A 22,106-nucleotide genomic window follows, 5' to 3' on the forward strand; every position below is an offset into this window, starting at 1 on the left:
TAACCACCCTCTGGTCAGGGTGCCCCTCTCTTGGCAGCCTGTGGGCTCGCAGCTCTCCTTGCTTGGGCCATGTGGCCACCCCATACTCTCCAGGTGCAGAACTCTGCCCCCCACCCAGAGTGCAGATCAGTTCAGCTGCCACCCAACTTACTCTTTATGGGTTTTTGACATGGAGGAAAAAGGGGCAGGGCATTCATGGCTGCAGCAGCCAAGCGGGAACAGATGTGTCCTAAGGCTGACCAAGGGTTGCAGACAGCGGGCACCATCTCTATCTATATGGCTAGCACACCCTCACCCAGGACACTTCCCCCAGAGGCTTTCACATTTCTGCATCCTGTCCAGTGATGATGCTCTCAGCTGACCTGGGAAGCAAACACAGTGGGGGAGGCTAAAAGGGAGACGTAAAGCTCACAGTCCAGCTGGGGCCACCAACCTGCAGATGGACAGTCAGAGACTAGTCATCAGGGCAGGAAGAAGTACACTGCTGCCTTATGTGGTTCAGCACTTGGTTCAGCCCTGCCTGCAGCCATATTGGCAGGTGTCAGCCCTGACCCAGCCTCCCACCAGCTGTTGCTGCTGATAACACTGGCCTGGCAGAGTGGAGCTGGGCCATGTTGGCTGTGGTCCCCTGCCTGTCTCCTGGGCTTTCTTGTTTTACAGCTTGCCCAGAGAATATTGCAGAAGCACTGTGATTCCTCCCATCAATGGGCCTCACCTTTCTATAGGGCCATCTTGAGCACTGTCATTATAGGGGGTGAAAGGAAGAAACTCAGGTAGGCAGCCTGGGACCATGGCCCAGGACTCGGAACAGCCTAACACCCACACTATGTCTCAATAAAGTAGGACCTGCTCACAGATGATCGTGGTCCAGTCAGACAGCTCCACTGCACACTCTGCTGAGACACAATCACAGAGCAACATGGACCCCACCAAACAGCATGTCACCCCACACATGCAGCCCTGAGCACGTGAAGGACAACGTTTTCTGGTACAGGCCTCTTCTCTCCTATGGGCTCTAGGGGCTTTGGGTAATGTTGACGGGGGGAGGGGGGGAGTCTATGCCCCAGAGCCTCATTCAGGAAGGCCTCCCACAATTCCTGAGGGAATACGGTGACCAGCAGCTGCCCTCGCCTGCCACGATCCTGGCTCTGTACCTCTTCCTTCACTGACCTGGCGGTGCTGTATAGGGCAAGAGGCCAGGACGAACCTTATGCACAGTCTTCTAGCCAAAGCATCTCTTCATGCCAAGCATAAAGAAAGAGACCCCACACCCTGGTTCAGAGTCTATTCTGGGTGTATGAAAATGCAAATGTAGCTCCCCCGAAAAAAAGGGCTCCTGGCCCCTCTATATACAACCAGGGCGGAGATGACACCAGATCACTGGGGTGGGGCTGTGCCCTCAAACAAAATAGCTTGTGAGGTGGCATGAAGTGGGGGTAGAGTGTGGTGGAAGGTCTTTGTATTCAGCCTGTCCAGGTCCACGGTCCTGTCTGGATCCCACTAAAGAGTGGGGGGGGGGCAGAGAGAGGGGAACATGATGGCCCAGGAACAGGGAGAGGATATAGGGGTCCTGGTGTCTCCACTTTCCAGCCCTCGCTCTGGGAACAGAGCTGCATGCAGCGGGTGCTTCAACCCCCCCCCCTCGTACCCTGCACAGGGACACCCACAGAGCTCAAGTTCCACCTGGCTCCTCTGACCCTGGCCCTCCATCCCAGAGAGTCCCAGAGTCTGATCAGGGGGAAATGCCCACAAGTCAACTCCCCTTCTGGTTCCTTTCTGCAAAGCCACTGAGCGAGAACTCAGCCTTGAGTGAGGGGACAGGGACAAGTCAGAGACACACCCAGGTACAGCCAGGACAAGGCCCGAGAGGCACAGAGGTCCCTGGGGGTGGTGAAGTCCCATCTCCGCAGTAAAAGAAGGTGCTGGCAGGTCAGATAGAAACTTGTGCTTTAATAGATCTCTGTGTGTGTGAGCGTGGGTGTGTGAGTGTGTGCACGTGTGCGTGTGGCGAGCAACCGTCCCCTGGACCTCGGCTTCAGGCCTCGGGCCTTGTCCTCTGCTCGTCCTCTCTGGTGCCTCCCAGGCAGGCCAGCTCTGCCCCTGGACACCCCGGCTGGCTGGCTGGCAGGGCTCAGTCTTTGGTTCAATGCAGACACTTTGGTGTGCCGGGGCTGGGTGGGGCCAAGCTGCTCTCATCATCTCTGCAGCACCACAAAGAGGATAGTCACAGGGCCCCAGAGCTGCGGTCGAGGCTGGCGGGGGACTCCACTGCCCGGCATCACCACCACTGCAGCAGGAGAGAGAGGGGCATATTAGTGAGGCATGGTCAGAGGGGCAGGCAGGAAGACAGGGTGGGGGCTCATTACTTTCATGTGGCACTTCCCTCCAAGGGTAGATGATATCCTCAAGGCACAAACTCATGTCAAGAGAGTGGGAAGGGGTTGACTCAGCTGATCTGGGCCAAATCAGGCCTTAGCTGCTCAGTAAGACCTAGAAACTCATGGGGCCTGAGTTTGCTCATAAATAGACCTAAATAGTTAAGATTGTTCCAGGGGCTGGGCGGTGGCGCTAGAGGTAAGGTGCCTGCCTTGCCTGCTCTAGCCTTGGACGGACCACGGTTCGATCCCCCGGCGTCCCATGTGGTCCCCCAAACCAGGAGCGACTTCTGAGCCCATAGCCAGGAGTAACCCCTGAGCGCCACCGGGTGTGGCCCAAAAAACCATTGCATACTTTAAAAGAGTGTGGTAAATTTTGGGCCCGGAGAGATAGCACAGCGGTGTTTGCCTTGCAAGCAGCCGATCCAGGACCTAAGGTGGTTGGTTCGAATCCCGGTGTCCCATATGGTCCCCCTTGCCTGCCAGGAGCTATTTCTGAGCAGACAGCCAGGAGTAACCCCTGAGTACTGCTGGGTGTGACCCAAAAACCAAAAAAAAAAAAAAAAAAAAAAAAAGATTGTTCCCAAGGACTATTTGGAGAATGACATGAAACTGAACCTTTATGAGAACACCAAAAATGTGTTAAGACATGCATTTGGGAGTCAAAAGTGATGGGCCGATATTCTCATCCAGCCTCACCCCACATGGGCCAGAGTCTCAGCCACAACCCAGCCTTGTGTCATAACAGTCCATAAGACCACAGAAGATGGCTCTGGGAGAATACAGTGTCTTCACTATTTCAGACAACCCAGAAACCCCTCTACATATCACTCCTCTTCCCAACACCTCCCCAGAGGTGAGATCTGCAAGGTCTTCACAGAGGGACTGCCCCACCCTTGCCCATCTTGCACCTTTATTAGGGTCCATCTGCTTCCGGGGACATTCGCCCTTCTTCAGTGTGACATCATCTATGGCAATATCCCCCAGATAGCCCGAACCTCGAACTCCCTCAAAAATAATCTGGAGGTGGAGGCACAGAGAGATAGTACAAGGAATAAGGTGTTAGCTATGCTTGAAACTAATTCAAGTTCAATTCTTGGCATCACATGATTCCCCAAACTCTGTAGGTACAGTTCTAGAGGACTCTAAAATGCCCCTCCATCCCCTCACCTATGTGTGTCCTATAATCTCCCACATTCAGAGAGCTCAGAAGCACTGCTTCCTTGCATTCAGCACTGAACCACTGGCCCAAATGGTCAATAATTTCTCACAGTTTTTGTACACAGTTTTGTACATCCAGGTTGTACAAAGCCAACCTGACTCAATCTCTGGCTCCCCAAGTGGCCCTCTGAGCCCTACCAGGAGTTATACCTGAGTAAAGAATTAGGAGTAGGGCCTGATCACAGGTGTGGCACCAAAACAAAATAATAATAAAAGAACCTCTAGGAGGGTACTCAGACCTCCAGAGCACTGCTTGGGAAGTATTCCCTAAATATTTAGAGTGAGGTCAAAGAACAGGAGCAGGGTTTAAGGACATCCCAGTGGACCTCCTCCCTTGACCACCCCCTATTTACCTGGAGGACAACCCCACACACACACTCTATGCCGGGTGTTCCTTACTTCCGAAAACTAACACCAGGACTTCCTAACCCCAGAGACACCAGGGACTGCGACACCTTGGGGACCTGGGTGACTCACCTGGAAGGGCCCGCTGGGGTTTATGGGCACGTGTGCCTGCTGCCACACATTACCCTTATTGCCACTGAGGGACCAGGCATGTGTGTCCAAGGCCCCTTTGTTCCGGGACCGCACCAGGAGGTTAAGGGAGCCTGTGGAGAGTATGAGAAGGAGAATCAGCGAGGACTGGACAAGGGCCCTTCCTTCCTTTCACCTTTGCTGCCTCCTTGATTAGAAGACCTTCTATCCATGCCTGGCGACTTCAATATCTTCTAATCTCAGGGAAGAGAGGATAGTGGCAGGACCTTCAATCATCAGGAGAATTTCTGCAGTTCCTTTTTTCCTTCCATATCAGCTGGTGCCCAGCTCTCACTAAATAGGCTTCCACTTTCTGCTCTAGACAAGGGGTTATTAGGGATGTGGATTCTGTTTGTTCTGAGCACAGAGCAGGATTTTCAGAGCAACTAGGTAGCACATGATATGTAGGATGCTTTCTGGGTATATAGGAATAGAGTTTGAAGGTTTGGGGGCTTATTATTGTTTATTATAATAATAATAATAATTATTATTATTATTATGGCCACTCAGCAGTGGTTAAGGCTTAAATACTCCTAACGGAGCTCAAGAATCACTCCTGATGGGCTCTAAGGATCATAAGAGATGGCAGGGACCAAACTCAGGTCAGCAGCATATAAAGCAGGCACCTTACCTGCTCTACTGTCTCTCTAGCCCTGGTATTTTATTCTTGTACATGAAAAAGGTTAGCCCTTTAAATTAATAATTTTATTAGTGATGCTTAGATCAAAACTGGGCAGCAGATAAAAGAGTATTAGGTAAAAAAAAAAAAAGATTCTGTGCTATGGGACGATGGTGAAAAATAGCAGAGACCCACAGAAAACTAGCTCAGCAGTAGAGCAACTGCCTTGCTGGATGAGGCCCTGAGTTCAATGTCCCATACCAACCCATATGCTGACTGCAAGCAGTACATAGATTGGGATCCCCAGTGCCACACATAGTGTGCCATCTTCTGCAGACCATAACCAAGATAGTGCAACTCTCAGTCCCTGAAAAAACAGAGGGAAAGGGGAGACAGCAGGTGGCAAATGTTTTGAGGTACTAGCCTAGGGATACTGAGCACATGGGCCCATCACCACAGGGTTCTGGAATTCTAGAGGTGTTAAGGTGACAAGGAGAGAGGGAGGAAGCTACAGTGAAGCTAAGAGCCAAGTCTTCTCTAGTATTTTCAGTGCCCTAAATCTCCTGGCTCTGAAATAAGGGCTATTAGGCTTGCATGCCACACAAAACTGCTTACCACAGATGGAAGGAGCTGGCTTCAGCCAATGAGAGGTGGGGAGACACAGGTCTGGGAACACCTGGGGCCCCAAAACAGTTGGAGCAAGTGGGGAGGAGGGACCAGAACAACCAGACATCCAGATGGGGTCCCTTATTCAGAAAGTGAGCTTAAAAGGGCCTTAACAGTGTCCCAAAGGCCAGGTAGTGCCCCATGGTCTCAAACAAGGCCCACCTCTAATATATTTTATTATCCCTGTAAGCCCCAAAGTCACATTCTTGTCTTTCTCCTATTCTTATCCCTCTGGGGTCCAGCATTATTCTCATGTGCCCTATGCAGAGGCATCCTCCCTCATCACTGATCAAACCAAATAAAAATTTCTGCCCCTTCCCCAGAGAACCTAATAAATTCCAACATCTCCCCTGGTTAGGGCTTCTCCACAGCCGCTTGAGCCTGACACCATTTCCAGACAAGCAGATCACTTTGCTCTTCCTCATCTCCTTTGCCAGTGCCTCATCTGTGTCAACTACCTACTAGAGCCTGGAAGTACACAAGCTGTCCAAAACCTGCTCCTTAGCATGTTCTCCAAACAGGTTGACTCAGCATCTACACTTGCTGACATTCTGCCCAATCTCATCCTATAAATCTGTTTCCATTAAGTTAGAAATACAGGACTTATGTGGCCCATGCCTGGTTTCAGAGGACCATTTTCCCCCCAGTCCCAGAACACACTGGGATGCATGCCCTCCCCACTAGATACACCGCAACTCACCAATGTGTTTCCCATACATGTGGTAAAAGAAGGAGACGCAGTAGAACTTGGCGCTGGCATTGTACATGGGACTCACAAGCCGAGCACGGTCCCCCAACTCCCTGGGCCTTGATGTCTCAATGAACATATAATAGCCTGCAGGGGAGAGGAGATGCACCAACTGCCCCCCTGTGCCCACCTCACAACCTCTGCCCACCTGATTCCTCGTCTGCCTTCACCTCAGCTGACCCACCCAGGCATCTCCTCCCAGTCCACCCTGTCTTCTCTGTTCCATCAATGGAAGTCTGAGCCCACATTCAATCAGAGCTGGAAGAGTCTCCTTTTTCTGAGAGCCCCTCACAACATGGCTGTGTCCCCTCAACCTGGGGTTTCCTAATGACTGATTGTGTCCCCTTCAGACCGGGGCTCACTAGGACAGGATCATGTCCCTTCAGACTGGGGCTCCTTGAGGACAGGATTGTGTTCCCTCAGACTGGTGATCCCTAAGACTAGACACTACTGAATCTGTCATAGAAGCAGGCATGTTCTCACCCTCAGGGGTGCCACTGATATCAGTGGGAGGACCTGTGTTGGGGGAGCGCTTAGGGTTCTGAGTGAGGGCGTTCTGTCTTGTCCAGTCAAAGTTGTCTGTTAGGTCCTGAGTGTAGCCACAGATCTTCTCATCCTCAAAGTGACAGGTGTTGTCTGCATTAGGATGGGGGGGGGGGACAGAAGATTAACCTCCTAAGCCCTCAGGTCCAGTTTTACTCTCCTAGGAGCCCCTGGAGCAGCTAAATAGTCAGCCCTGGTTTACAGACCTCGAAAAACCAAGCAACAGGGTTCCTGAAACATTTATTCCTCAAACAAAATGTTTTTAAGTCACATATTCTGACATCTAGTGAAGTTAAAGATGCCGTATCAGAATAATGACTTCAGACACATACAATAAAATACACGGAATGGCAAAGGAAATCAATTCTATTGAAACACAGTTGTCAAAATATTTGGAAAAAAACCAATGTGTGCTCTAATAAGTAAACTTCTGTCTTAACTCGTTAAACAAATCATACGATCTAGTGTCAGTTCTGATAACTACTATAGTTTTGGAAAATGATTTGTAAATGATATTTGAAGTTAACTGTGCTGACTTTAATGCGAAAACATGGCACTTCTACCAATGGCAAAGATGAGGATACCGATTATGCTACTGTGCTGGTTGCCTGCATTCATCACTGAAGAAATTCAAGTGCTGCCAGGTGCTCATGAAAAGTAAGTTCAGGTTCTTGAGCCCTCTGAATTCTATCTACAAAATTTCTTTTGTCAGGAGTTGCCAATGGATCTCAGATGAAGGATCCCACCCCCAGGGATCCAAGGATTGTCAAGAGAGGCTACATGAATGAGGATGAAGGCCTGTATTTAGAACTGTCCCTTCCCAGGGGTGTTCTTTTTGACTGAAACCCAACAACAAACATGTTTGTAATCATGCTTAACTAAAGATATTATTTTAAAAAAAAACTGTCTCTTCCCATTGCCACACCTCCTCAGAATAAATCTTAGATACAAAGACTTTCAAGCCCATCCCTGCTGCTTTCTGCTCCTCCTACCAACCAATGGCTTCTAAGGGCTTCCTCTCTGAGTATCTCCTAGGGCCCTTTACTCACATTCCCAGAAGAATCCCTCAGGAATAGGGAATGTGGGAAGAGATCCTCACCTGCCATATTGGGAGAGTTGACAGCTAGAAAATCAAAGAGGAAAACCAAGTAAGAACCAAGGCTAGGGTGAGGCAGAGTTCCCGGGCTTGGGGCCAGGAATGGGGGCTTCAGATCTCAGACTGTAAACCAAAGGGCCCAATCTGCAGTAGACACAGCATGGTGGGGGTGGAACCCTAAGGATCCATGTTGGGAAGGCATAGGAGGTCCCCCAGACATGAAATGGGCCCCCTTTTCTACCCCTGCCACCACATACGCTCTGTATAGTGTATGATGCGGGAGGCCATGTCCCCAGCCCCGAAGGTGGTGTAGGGTGTGAGACGGATCTCATAGCTGTGGGGCACACGGAGGTCAGTGAGGATGTACTCCAGCAGCTGCCCCTTCTCCACTCGCCGCACTGGGATGGCCTTGACCATGGCGTTGTGCTGATTCAACTGTAGACACAGGGAGTTCTCAGATGGCAGGCAGCCACACCTTCCACCAGAAAATCAGTTCACTCCCTGGAGGGACTTGGGGTGGCAGATTGGGAACAGCATCGAAAAGTAGAGACAAGAACTAGAAAACCAGGACTTCAGTTTCCTTGAGAGCAACCAATCCCTTCACTCCTATCTCCTGGAGTTGTTTCAGTAAATATAAAAAAGTGACTGTAACATGTGTTAAACAATGGATGTGTGCTGAACACTGTCCTACGCAGTTCTAAGCAGTTATTAAGTCATGTGATCATCCCAAATAATAATTCTACAAGGTATTATGTCAGAATCACTCCCATTTTACAGATGAAGGAAACTAAATCCAAATAAAATATAGCTTGCCTAAGTTTTATCTAGAATCAGAACTAGATTCTAGCCTAGGTAGCCTGTCCCACTGTCTCTCAATTTCCCGTGGGCTGGGCAGAAATGGATTAAATCAGCTGGATAAAATCAGCACAGTACTCCAAATTCTAGAGATCCAGGGACTGAGACTGAGCCCCCTGAAGATCCTGACCTAAGAGGGGGTTCTCTGTTTTGTGAGTAGAGCTGGCTGTATCTTTTCCCCAGATCTCCACCCTATTGCCCTTTCTCCCGTTTTCACTAAAAGAATTGTGTAAGACGGCTGGAGCAAAAGCACAGTCGGGAGAGCTTTTGCCTTGCACGTAGCGAACCCAAGTTTAATCCCTGACATTCCATATGGTCCCCCAAGTCTGCCAAGAAAAGCTTCTGAATGTAGAGCTATGAAAAACCCCTGAGTGAGGCTGGGTGTGGCCCCAAAACAAACAAACAAACAAACAAACAAACAAACAAAAGTTGTCTCAGATGGTCCCAGCACCCAAAGCCATCCCCAACCCAGCCTGATAGGGTGAGCATTCCCATGGTCAATGTGTACCCGGCCCTCGCCTCGGCCCACCTGGCGGACACTGAGCCTGTAGTTGAGCACAGGGTCGACTGCGTCAGGCTCCCGCTGGGTCCACTGCAGCACGTAGGAGTAGTTCTTGGACAGCTTGTGGCTGCGGGTGGGGTTGGGGGTGTCGAAGTAAAACTCCGGGCTGTAGGCTTTGGCTGAGAGGGTGGGGAGCAGGGCATGGGGCCATGGAGGGTGGAGGGAGACAGAGAGGAGGCAGGAGAAGTGGAGCCAGAAGGGGAGAGGAAGGAATGGAGAGAGGGAGGGGGGAGACAAAGAGAAAGGAAGCAGTGTGAGGAGAGGAGATGGTGGAGAAGGTGGGGGCAGGGGGAGAAGGGAAGGTAGAAGAGGGGGAGAAGGGAGATGGGAGGGTTCCCAGAGGCGCATTGAGGAGAATGGACAGGAAAGGCCAAGGGAGACAGGAAGAGCAATTGGAGAAGACAGATGGAGTGTTCAGGAAGACAAAGGAGAGCAGATTGAGAAATGGACAGTCAAGGACAGTGAGGTCAAAGGAAGAGCAAAGAGTGAGGAGAGGGATAGAGAGAAGGGAAGAGTCAGGAGAAAGGGAAAGAGTGGGAGAACAGGGGAGAGGGGAAGGAGGTGGGAAATGTCACAGGGGCCACTGGCTGACAAGACTGGTGGGGTATGGAGGGGCTCAGAAGTGGCCAGTGGGTGACCTGGGTCCTAGCACCCTACTATTGAATGAAGCCATCTAAACAAGAGTTAAAGGGGCTGATGGAAGGGCTTAGGTGAGGTTGAATCAGGACAGGTGACCGAGCTCTCTACCAAAGGTGCTGCTGTCAGCTCTGACAGAAACCAATTTTGCCCCAATGGAAGAAAAGAGCAGCTCTGTCAATTTATTCCTCTCAGTTCTGCTGTCCTCACCACGATTTCTTCCTCTTTCTACTCCCTCGCCTGGTCACTCCCGTACAGCCGTAGAATCCACCAGAAATGACATAATGAGGAGATGGGACTGTGAGGGATCCTTTGGGCATCCTGGGTCCTCAATATCGCTCTCTGGGATGTCAGTAAAGGATATGTGGATACCACAATGTCCCAAAGGAACTGTAGGTAATCCCTGGCAGTTTCTCTGGGACTTGATAACGTTAGATTATGGGAGCTAAGAGTAGGCTTGGTCCCTGCAGTATCAAGGTACTTGCATCAAGAAAGCTGTTAAGGGGGGCCGGCGAGGTGGCGCTAGAGGTAAGGTGTCTGCCTTGCAAGTGCGAGCCAAGGAAGGACCACAGTTCGATCCCCCCAAGCCAGGGGCAATTTCTGAGCGCTTAGCCAGGAGTAACCCCTGAGCGTCAAATGCGAGTGGCCGGAAAAACAAAACAAAACAAAACAAAAAAAGAAAGCTGTTGAGGGCTGGTGCCAAGGCCTTGAAAAGGGGAGTCTAAGCAGGCGGTGGGTGGGGCTAGCTGGGGCTACCACCTGTACAGTGGGAAGTGGAACGTTGGGGTTGGAGAAGACTGGGAAGGGGGTGGAGCTTGTACCTCTCTGGTTTGGTGTGGCCGGGTAGCCTAATGGGTAGAAAAGGAGCCCCCCTCCCCCAAAGGCTGTGGGCTGTTAGAAGCCAAGGGAAGGACCTGTACTAAACTGAGTTGGGCTCAAGCCCTGGGGAAGGCCTTGACCTGGCATGGGTAGTGGTGAAGGGATGTAGCCCTCTACAAGGGGCTTAAGAAGAAATCCTGGAGGAATTAGAGGGGAACAGGCACCTGGACTAAGCTTCCAGCAAGGAGTCAAGAAAAGGAGGGGCATATTCCCAAAACAGGGGTGGGGCTGGGCGGGGCCAGGGGCGTGGTCAGACGGGGTTGGGCGGGACCTACGGAGGCGTGGCCAGATGGCTTGGGCGGGACCTGCAAGGGGCGTGGTCAGACGGGGTTGGGCGGGACCTGTATGGGGGCGTGGTGAGGTGAGGTTGGGCGGGACCTGTACGAAGGCATGGTTAGGCGGAACCTGCAGTGGGGCGTGGCCAGACGGGTTGGGCGGGACCTGTCCTGAGGCATGATGAGACGGGGTTGGGAGAGACCTGTACGGGGGCGTGGTCAGGCGGACCCTGCAGAGGGGCGTGGTCAAACGAGGTTGGGCGGGCCCTTACGGGGCGTGGCCAGACGGGGCTCCGGGCGGGCGGGGCGGGGCGGGGCCGACGCGCAGCTCACCCGAGACCTGGAACTGGCAGGTGGCCGCGCCCACGTCGTTGGAGACGCTGCACTCGTAGCTGCCGCTGCTGTCACGCGTGACGGCCTCCAGGCGGAGCTCGGCGTGGTCGGGGGCCTCGGCGGCGGCGGCGGCGGGGACGGCGGGCGGCGGCGGCAGCAGCTGCCCCTTGAAGCGCCACACGGCCGAGGCGATGCGCTGGGGGCTGCCTCGGAGCAGCGAGCAGCGCAGCAGCACGGGCCGGCCCAGCGCTTGGCGCACGTCCTGGGAGCCGGGCTCCACCTCGGGCGGGACTGGAGAAGGGGCGGCGGTCAGCGGGGCTTCGCGACTCCGCTCGGCCGGGCTTCACGCGTTTGACAGCCGCCCGCAACCCACAAGGGCCTTGCAATGCAATACCATACACGCTGACAACACACTCCTGGGACTGCGGGTGCGTTCAGTTGCTCCTGTCCCGACCTCCAGCCATCCCCTGACTTCCCGGGCTTGCTTCCCTCGCCCCCATTCGTGCCTTAAAAGCTCCTTTCAACATCCCTACCCCAACTAGGGACCAGCAGTTAGTGCATGATCCCTGCAGCTGGCAGAGGTTCAAATCCCGGTCCTGTCTCCAATTAGCCGCAAAACCGTACACAACTTTACTTCTCTGTGACTAGGCTCCCCTATTTGTACACACAAGCGAGTTGTGGGCTCTGCTCAGACGACGGAGGGTGAGTTCGTGCCTTACAAAGCTCTTAGGCTAGTGCCTAGCACTTTCCCGTTGCCACCCATCAAAAGGGCCTGAGGACAAAGTGGGGGGGCGGACGCTTGGTGGTCGGCATGTGACCAGGGTCAGACCTCCGTGTCTCAGCCTGGCGTGGGGTCTGAGCAGGAGGCAGAGGGGCTGGTTGGACAGGAATGGGAAAGTGGGGGGAGCACTCACACTGCACGGTCAGCTGCACCTGGGCCTCCCGGGGGCGCACGTTGAAGCCGTTGTAGCGAGCTGTCTGGCAGCGGTAGGTGCCGCTCATCTCTCGGCTCACGCGCTCCAGCCGCAGCTTCCCGTCGGGGGTCTCCTCCAGGGCCAGCCCCGAAGGCAGCAGCGCGGCCTCCTTGTCCACCCGGGACCAGAGCACGGGCGGCCGCGGCTTGCCACGCACCTCGCACTGAAGCTCGGCGGGCGAGCCCTCGCGCACGGTCACCACGGCCCGGCCCTTGGGCACGCTGATGGTGGGAGGCACTGCAGGGGTGGGGTGAGATGGGGCGCGATCTGGACCTCAGTTTCTCAACCACTAACAGACAGCTATCTCCCCCCTAATATCCAAAGTATCCCCGAATCTATTCCACCTCCTGCCTCTCCGATTCAGAACAACAACAGCCCTTTCCTTCTTTGCCATCCCCAATATTACTAAGCATTAGGTATCCCACTTGGGGGGGGGGGTTCTCGGCTGTGCTCAGGACTTACACCTGACCCTGTCCTTAAGGATTACTCCAGGTGGGTAATGGATCCCCAGCACTACGTAGGGTCCCCTGAGGCCTGCCAGGAGAGCACAACCAGGTGTAACTGCCCCAAAATTAACAAACAAAATTAACAAACTCATTGGAGTCTGAGAGCTAATACAATGGGTAGAACGCTTGCCTTGCATATAGCAGGCTGAGATTTGATCCCTGGCATCTTATGGTCCCACAAGCTCATCAGAAGTGATCCCTAAGAACAGAGCCAGGAATAACTTAGGAGCACTGCCAAGTGTGGCCCAAGACCCAAAAATGAAAAGAAAATATAAAGACATATGGGAGTGTCATCCCACATCACATGAAAGAAGTTTAAATGCTCTATTTTAAAATAATTTGTCAAAAACTCTACAACAAAGCAAGTGGAAGTCCAGTTATTTAGTTGGCATAATTTATACTGTGTATAATTTATACATTTATTGCTTTAATTGTGCATTTCTGTTTTATATATTGAAGCCAATTATTTCCAACCACTTAAAGGTCTAAACCATTTCCCCCATACACTTAATATGCTCCCGCTATCCAGATATCAAGCCCAATGGCAAATGAAGGAAAAAACCTTTGATTTTCCTGTTTCTAAAACATCTCAGTTCCCAACCTCCTCACCCCTGTGGAGATCGATTCTCCACAGCTTTCTAGTTAAACCTCAGACTCTGGCTCCAAAAACAAGTCCCTTCTGCTAGGGCTTCCTCCATCTCCTACCTCATCTTCCTTTTCCCCTCAGGCATTCCCTGATGAAATCTCATGAGACTGTCAAATCTCAAGCTCCCTAGAGGCTCCCTTCCTTCTCTCCTCTTTCCACACCCAGCAAAGTCTCCCAGGAGCTTCAAGGGGTCTTCCCAGACCCCCAGGCAGCTAGTACTCCTCTCATGACCCCAGGATGCTTTGAGGTCTGCCCTTCCATTTCCTGCCCTGCCCCTACTGCCTAGCAGAGAGCTGTAAGCACTGGGCTATGGAGTCCACATCTGGGCCCCCAGATTTGCAAAATGGATCTGTATAATCTGTGAAGAGCTGCTCCATACCCAAAGGGAAGCTCAGTCAATCTCCTTCTGGAAGCCTTTACTGGCCCCTCCCACTCACCTGGCCTGTCCCTCCCAGTACAGAGGTCAAAATGGGAGGGATCACTATGACCATCCAGTTCTACCTCTCACAGAGGAGAAACATACCCAAAGAGTGGAAGGACTTAGCAAAGCCAACCAGCTGTTCAGTGCAAGGTGCTGGGGGCTAGAGATGAGTTGTCAGAGGTCCTCCCCCAAGAGATCCCATGGCTCTGAAGTTAGACTGTCTGGGTTCAAATCTCCACTCCACTGCCTATTTCTGTGTTACCTTAGGAAAGTTCCATAAACTTCTGAATCTAAGTACCTCCTCTCTAAAATGAGAAGATGAATGATCTACCCAAAAAAGAAAGCACAAAGGTGAGTGAGATAAACAGAAAATCATCAGAAAATAGAATAAAGACTCAGTAAATGTTAGTCATTATTTCATGGTTGTTGTTTTTTATTCTCATAATAAAGGTCCCAACTGTTTCCCTAGTCTGGCCTGAGCCAATCTCTCTTTTCTCATCTCACTCCAAATTACCCTGAACGTCCTGCAGCTCTCTGAAAAGTTATGCACATTCTTATCACAAAACCTTTGCACACCATTGATTTCAAGGTTGGTCTTTCTTTTCCAGCCTCCTTCACTCCCCCTTTTTAATTTGTTCATTTTGGGGACACACACACACAGAGTGGTGCTCAGGGGTTATTCCTGGTTCTACATTTAGAGATCACTCTTGGCAGGGTTTAGGGGCCATATGGGTTATCAGAGATTGAAGGCAATCAAAGCAAGAACCCTATCTGCCATACTAACTCTAACCCACCTCACTCTCCTTTTTTCTGGCAAAACCTTGTCCCTCCCTCAGATCCAATATTTAACTCATAAAAATCCTAATTCACAAAGATCACAGTTTGCAGTGACATATTTGTGGGAGAGTTGAAAATACTTGCCGTCCCACCAAGTTCAATGAGGGCAAATCCTCTTTTTTATACCAGTTGATCCTGGTAACTAAGGTAAGTGCATGGCATATAATCAGTGTGTCAAATTTTTCCCAGCCTCTCTCCTCTGTGGGTTTTTATTCCAGCTCCCTTGAGCCTTACCCAGGGCCCCTTCAGCTGCGCACCTGTCTCAGAGGAGATGTTGACCTCGACACTGAGATCGGGCACTGGAGCCCCTGGGAAAGAAGCCACACACAGGTATGTGCCGTAGTCACTGAAGTGCAGGTCAATGAGCTCAAGGCTGCTGGTGACAGCAGGTAACTCGGGATCGTTCCGGGTCACCAGCAGCCTCTTGGACATGCGTGCTGGCTTGCCATTCTTGAACCACTGGTAGGTGACTTTCTCTTGGGGTACTGCATCCACATGGCATGAGAGCTTCAGGTCCTGACCCAGCTGTATGTTCTCGCTCTCTTTGATCACATCAGGGGTGATCTGGAATGTGGCGTTCTTCATTGCTAGAGGTGGGCAGGAGGGAGGGTGAGCTGGAGCAGGCCCAAAGCAAGGACTCTGGGCCCACCCAGTTTCTTCCCTCTAACTGGCCCTTCTGGAGTATAGGGGCTACAGTCCTCTTCCCTACTGGAAGAAGCCATAACTCTTCTCTATTTAGAAACTGTTACTATACAATTCCAAAAGTTCCCCATAGAAGCTCACTATGGAAAACTGGGCTTGGTAACAACTAGACTGAACAGATATAATGTGAGAGCCACAGTTCTGAGCCTGTCACAGGGGCTCACTCAGCTGGTCCAACCCACAATTTTTGAGCGTGACACTTTTATAGTCCCTATTTTACAAAGGAGGGAATTGGGGCTCAGACTAGAGATTAATTATCTGGCCCCAAAGAAGTAGAAAACTTTGAATTCAGATTCAGTGCCTGCACTCTTAACCAGTGTAGACTGCTTGGATTTATTGTGGCTTTAAACCTTGAATGTGCAAAATATAAATCTTGGAAGGATGCACCAGAATGTCAGCGTGATTATATCTAGAGAATGGAACTGGGGAGAGGGAGGGGAAATTCTACTTTTTACATTTTACCCTTTTGCGCTGCCTAACTGCCAACACACTGACAGTTTGTGGTCTTCTATAACAAATGACTGATATAATCATTTTATATGCGGTTATATAAAGACACAGTATTTTTAAAGAAAAGACTCACTTTTTGTTGTTAGTTTTTTTGGGTAGCACCAGTGTTGCTCAGAAACTGCTCCTTGTTCTGTACTTGGGGTCACACTTGGCCAGGAACTAAACCCAGATATCCCATATGCAAAGTGTGTACTGAGTCCATTGGGTTGTCTTTTCCCTTTTCTTTTAAAAGGGCATTGTTTTACAAATCACATATCACATAATTTATGACATAAACTGAGGTTAGCATTTGAGGGGAGGAGGCACAGACAGCTGTGCTTAGGGCTTATTCCTGACTCTGCTTAGGGATCACTACTGGCAGGCCTTGAGAGCCTAGACAAAGTGCTGAGAGGTTGAACCTAGGTTGGCCACATGCAAAACAAGCACCTTACCCACTGTATTATACCTCTCTGACTCTAAACCTGAATTTGGGGGAGGGGTAAACAACTATATTCAGGTTCTATACTCAGGGAGAACATAATGGGGAGTTGGAGTCAAGCTCAGGTTGGCTGAATATAAAGCAACTTACCTTATCTTGTGCACTATCTCTCTAGTCCCTAGACCTGGATCTTTAAAAAATACTGGGGGTGGGCTGGAGAGATAGCACAGTGGTAGGATGTTTGTCTTGCATGCAGCCAACCCAGAGCAGACCTGGGTTTGATTCCCAGCATCTCATATGGTCCCCAGAGCCTGCCAAGAGTGATTTCTGAATGCAGAGCCAAGAGCAACCCCTGAGTACTGCTGGGTGTGGCCCCAAAGCCAAAAAAAAAAAAAATACTGAGGTGCTAACTGTGAGTAAGACATTTGACTTACATGTAACTAATACTGGTTCAATCACCAGCATCCCATAAGATCTCCCAAGCATTGCCATGAATGATCCCTAAGCACAGAGACAGAGGAAGCCCTGTGCCCGCTGGGTATGACGCCAAAACCAGAAAAAATTGTTTTTAGACCAACTAACCAAAGTTACACAAACAGAATATGAGTTTCTTATGAAAACAAAGTGGCAAAATTCAGACCACATAAAGCAGCTAATGATGTCTACAGAGGCTGAGGCTTAGTAAGAAAAGTATTCATATTCTTTTACTCTATCCTCCAAGTTCTGAATCAATTTACATTTAATAATTACCTTCAGATGCACTGACAAATGTTGCTAATAAAGTCATGTGGATGTAGAAGGTCTGAAGATATACATATTGATTTAATCATGATATTTCATAGAAATAATTATACAAGGACATCAATAGCCAGAAAACTTCTCTTAAAAATTGGAATGCCTGCATTAAACTTTTCTACAGTCTAAGCTGCTCATCTTTATAAAAATATAGAAAATCAACATGAGCTCCTCCTGCTTCTTGGATTGCTAGAATACAGTAGATGAGTAAACTGTGAATGTAAAACCTTGGTCCTGCTTCCTTCTGGCAAACACCTAAATTGCAAGAAATCAGAGCACTGGAACACTCCTTCCTGGGGACATACGTTTCATTTGTTTCACCTGTTTCACTGTTGTGGATCCAACAGCCCTGCTGCTATCCTATTTGCTGCCTGAATTCCCACACACCCCCACAGCCACATACATCGCACAAGCAGGTTGACCGTCTTCTTAGCTGGGTTGCCCACATTGTTGGTGGCTGTGCAGTTGTAGTAGCCAGAGTCCCGAGCCTGCACCGAAGGGATGCTGAGGGTGCCTTCCTGGGCCAGAGCACCCAGGGGTAGTGGACCGGGTCCATGGGACCATTGCAGCTGGGGGAGGGGGTCACCACCCATCAGCAGACACTGGACTGTCACATTCTCCCCGGGGTTCACCACCAAAGTTTCATTCACAGACAACTTCAAGGCTGGCGGTGCTAGGAGGACAAGGAGGTGAGTCTTAGGGGACCACAGCAGGACTAGGTGCTGGGGAGGCGAGGAGAAAAGGGAACTGCTCCCATGGTGGAGTGTCCCCTGTGGGTGAGGAAAGGACGGGGACAGCGGTAGGGACCACAGTGGTGGAGGGTTTTACCGGTGGTGTTGGTGAGCCGGAAGGTGATGGCCTTGTCTGGGATGCCACACACATTGCGGACAGACACCTGGCATGTGTAGCTGGCATAGTCCTGGGGCCGCAGGTTCTTCAGCTTCAGGACTTTGGTCTCCCCCTGGGCAGCAGCGAACCAGTGAGATGAGGGGGGTCTGCTCAGTATCCAGGCTCTCATGCAGATCCCCTATCCTGGAGGCTAACACCAGGTCCTTCTGGAATCCTGATCTTTCCCATCCTCCCCACATTGCTCCCAGCAAACTCCAGACTAGGTAGGGTGTGTATTCCACTCTGCACACTGGGTCTTGGACTGTCCTGGTGCCCCTAGATATGACCCAGCCTCAGTTTTCCCACTCTGGGAAATGGAGCAGTCCAAAGGGGATCCTGTGGTCTCTGACAAATGGGGCTGGTTCACAGGCCACAGCCCCACCAGGGTGCAGCACCACCTCCTGACATCTCTATGCCCCAACTTCCTCTGGACCTACCTATCAGTGTCTGACTCTACCAGCTGCAGGGTGGAGGTGACCTGCATGTTCCTTGGGGGTAGCCTCTCATAACCCACTATTTCCTGGAGGACATGGGCCCTTGGAATTCTCCTGTTGCCACACTGCTCCCTGACCTTTTTGCAGTGGGTGCAACCCTTGGGACACCCCTTCCTTGTGTGAAAGTGTGATGTGCACCAAGGAAACCCAGCCAGCTGCCTGTTCTGACCTGGGTATAGAGTGGTTCATAGATGTCCACTCCATTGTCCTGGCTGTGCGACAGAGTGTCTGAGCCCCTCTTCCAGATGAAGCGGGCTGGTGGGTTGGAGTTGACCGTGCAGCGCAGGAACACCGTCTTCTCCTGGTAAAAGTTGCCACGCACGTCGCTCACCGTCTGGTGCACAGTGAGCACTGGCTCATCCAGGTCTGCAGGGCACAATGACAATGGGCTCAGGGCGGGTGGGGCAGTGAGCTCCTGGTCTGCCCTCACTCCTCCAGGGAAGCATCCTTGAAACACACTTGACTAAGCCTGTGAGAGGCAGAGGCTGGACTGGACAGGAACCAGTGAGGCGGGGGTGGAGGACACCTATCTTTGCCCTCCCATCAGGCCATACAGGACCAGAAACGGACCAGAAACCAGAAACAGGTTCAAATCCTAGTCCAAATGCTAATTTGTAACCAAGTCCCTTTTCTCTCCAGGCTGTTCCCTCACTGTTTTTTGCATTAGATTGGTGGTTCTTGTGTCTATGCACAAAATTACATGGAAATTTGCTTTTGGGTGCTGATGCTGAACAGAATAGAGCTGTCTGTTTCGAATGGAGGGGGGAATTATTGATTGAGATGAGCATGAAGGGATTTTCTGAGATTCTGGAAATGGTCCATATCTCTCTCTCTTTTTTTTTATTTTTGGGCCACACCCAGTGACATTCAGGAGTTACTCCTGGCTCTGCGCTCAGAAATTGCTCCTGGCTTGGGGGACCATATGGGACGCTGGGGGGTCAAACCATACTGGGTCAGCTGTATACAAGGCAAATGCCCTACTGCTGTGCTATATCATTCCAGCCCCAATGTTCCATATCTTTGAGTGGTATGTTAGCACATGCATGTGCAACATGAAAGAATTCATAGCAATGAGTGTGCTCAATTAACTCTTTCATTTCATTGCAATAAAATTTAAAATGAAGGATTTCTAATGCCAGGACCTCCTAGCAAATATTTACATCGGAATCTCTGGAAACAGAGACCCTGCATCAATAATTTGGAATTACCAGTGTATACAAAGCCAGGGCAGGGACCCTCCAATGCTGGGCCCCATTGCTGTTCCAGCCCACAATGTAGAAGTCACAAGGACTAGGTGAAGGTGGGGGCCTGGAGAAGCCCCATCAGCTAATTCAGCTAATTCCTGAAATAGCTTCCGAAATTGTGGAAAGACTCTAGCCCAAGAAGTTAGCCCATTGTTGAGTGCCTGATGGTGAAGGGAAGAGAGACCTGAACTGGCCTGGCATTCCAATGTCCACTATTTTATTAGGCTGCATTTAGGACAGTTCATTGCAATCATAAAACTGATGCCAGGAAAATTTCCATACATGCTGCCACAGCTGCTGGTTACTGGGTCAGCTGGGATGGACACAGAGGTGAGGATCAAAGGTCCCATGGAAGTCAGGCAGGCTAATAGAAGCAGAGCCCTGAGGAAGGACTGGGGGAAGGACTGGGCCACAGTCAGGGGACCTGGGCATGCAAGCCAGTTCCAGGCAAGCGCTCCCAATTTTTCACCTGTACAAGGGGTACAATACAATCAGGGGGATCACGAAAGTGGGATCCCTCATGCAGAGATGCCTCTCATTCCAGGAGAAAAAATCTCTAACATCATCCTACTCACCCTCCCCTCCTTCCACAAGCCCCCAACTCCCCCTTTCCTGCCAGAGTTCAGTCCCTGGCCAGAGGACTAGGCAGGGCCACTCACACTGCACATCCACGCGGATGGACTTGATGGCCGGCACGCCCACTCCATTCTCCGCCTTACAGTAGTAGCGGCCGCCCTGTGTGCGTGCGATGCGCTCAATGCGTAGCGTCTCATTGAACACCGACGTCTCCTGGAACTTGTCGGATGCACTGCCAGCTGTCTTGGTCCAGCGCACCTGAGCAGAAGGTGAATTTAACTTAGACCCCGCATGGAGGCGATGGCGCATGGTCCCAGGCTTTGGGTTCAATGCCCTTGTTAGCCCTATTCCTGCATCACCCCGTTTCATTTACTTATAGGGCCTATGACATAGGCCAAGAAACAAACACTAGCAGCCTGCTGGGATTACACAGATGGAGGAGGATGACCCAAGGAAGGCTTGGGAATCTGGGGTCAGAGGAAGGAGTCTCTAAATAAGGTTTGTGTATGAGGAGAAGCTTCTATTTGGGGGCCTCACTCAAAATAATGTACAAGGATGGGGCCAGAGAGATAACATGGAGGTAAGGCGTTTGCTTTGCATGCAGAAGGATGGTGGTTCGAATCCCAGCATCCCACATGGTCCCCTGAGCCTGCCAGGAGCGATTTCTGAGCGTTGAGCCAGGAGTAACCCCTGAGCACTGCCGGGTGTGACCCAAAAACAAACAAACAAAAAAAATGAAGAATGTACAAGGAGATAGTCCGAGTACCACTGGATACTAAAAACAAAACAAACAAAAAGAGAGCTCTGGTTTGTGAGCAAGTCGATAGGTAAAAGTTTCTGTCTTAAAGTTGCTTATTACTGTGGCAGGGCCAGGGCACTGATCCTAGAGAACAAGTCTGCTCAGAGGCCATAAAACAAGCCTGGAAGAAGTGGGTAAAGGCACATTCTAGGTAAGGGTTATTTACGTACTGCTCCAAATTTGTTGACTTGTTGACCAATGTCCATTATACTATTCTACAAAATTCAGGGTTGTTATCTCTTCTGGAATACCCAGAAGAATATGGTAGCTTTTTCTATCTTCCCTGCCTCCCAACTTTCTTTTCACAATTTTCATCTCTCTTTTTTCCCCCTATATCAGGAGTGGCGAACAGGATTTTTACCCTCACTCAAAATGGCAAAATGCAATATGTGTTTAATATATTACCATTAAAATTACATGCTTTTGTGTGCGTGTTTGTCTGTTTTGGCAGGTCACTGCGTGGTGTGGCACTCACCACTGTGACTCTCACAGTTTAAAATTTTGGCTCTTTGTGTCGAACTTTTTCGCCACCCCTGCCGATTTCCACATACACCATCCACTTCATCAATTTTCTCTTTAACTATCTCTATGGTTTGATAAAAAACAATTATGAAAGAATGCAAATTTTTCTATAATTTCTATAATTTTCCTCCCCACTCCCAATATATAATATGCAAGTTATTAACCTGGCTTGTGGGTTCTATTCCTTCCATGATCTCTTTAAACATTAAACGTATATATATATATATATATATATCATCCTTTTGAACTGCTCAATTATGTCTAATTCTTCAGATGTGAACTTTTTTAGTTATACCCAAGTATATGAACTAACTGCCTTTTCTGGCACTTAGTTTCAAAATGAGCTTTAAATGGTTAATTCACAGGGCAAGAGAGTGCAGGGCTTAAAGCACTTTCCTTATACGCAGCTGATTCTGATTTGATCCCCATCAA

General features: G+C 50.3%; 1 protein-coding gene across 1 annotated transcript in view; it reads right to left on the bottom strand.

Annotated features, from left to right (window-relative positions):
* Nucleotides 1-1,930: 1,930 nt before the first annotated feature.
* MDGA1 (MAM domain containing glycosylphosphatidylinositol anchor 1) overlaps nucleotides 1,931-22,106 on the bottom strand; it is a 56,126-nt gene continuing 35,950 nt past the window's right edge. Inside the window, exons 3-17 of the mRNA XM_049765327.1 lie at nucleotides 20,437-20,611; nucleotides 18,703-18,899; nucleotides 17,980-18,112; nucleotides 17,555-17,824; nucleotides 14,984-15,313; nucleotides 12,257-12,553; nucleotides 11,343-11,633; nucleotides 9,187-9,338; nucleotides 8,060-8,237; nucleotides 7,806-7,829; nucleotides 6,647-6,799; nucleotides 6,116-6,250; nucleotides 4,074-4,204; nucleotides 3,287-3,395; nucleotides 1,931-2,287 (exon numbers count right to left, since the gene is read on the bottom strand). Of these exons, the coding sequence (XP_049621284.1) occupies nucleotides 2,196-2,287; nucleotides 3,287-3,395; nucleotides 4,074-4,204; nucleotides 6,116-6,250; nucleotides 6,647-6,799; nucleotides 7,806-7,829; nucleotides 8,060-8,237; nucleotides 9,187-9,338; nucleotides 11,343-11,633; nucleotides 12,257-12,553; nucleotides 14,984-15,313; nucleotides 17,555-17,824; nucleotides 17,980-18,112; nucleotides 18,703-18,899; nucleotides 20,437-20,611 (2,667 nt within the window). The 3' untranslated portion in view covers nucleotides 1,931-2,195. The remainder of the gene's footprint in view (nucleotides 2,288-3,286; nucleotides 3,396-4,073; nucleotides 4,205-6,115; nucleotides 6,251-6,646; nucleotides 6,800-7,805; nucleotides 7,830-8,059; nucleotides 8,238-9,186; nucleotides 9,339-11,342; nucleotides 11,634-12,256; nucleotides 12,554-14,983; nucleotides 15,314-17,554; nucleotides 17,825-17,979; nucleotides 18,113-18,702; nucleotides 18,900-20,436; nucleotides 20,612-22,106) is intronic.

Source organism: Suncus etruscus, chromosome 18, assembly GCF_024139225.1.
Source record: "Suncus etruscus isolate mSunEtr1 chromosome 18, mSunEtr1.pri.cur, whole genome shotgun sequence".
In the NCBI taxonomy this organism is placed as follows: domain Eukaryota; kingdom Metazoa; phylum Chordata; class Mammalia; order Eulipotyphla; family Soricidae; genus Suncus; species Suncus etruscus.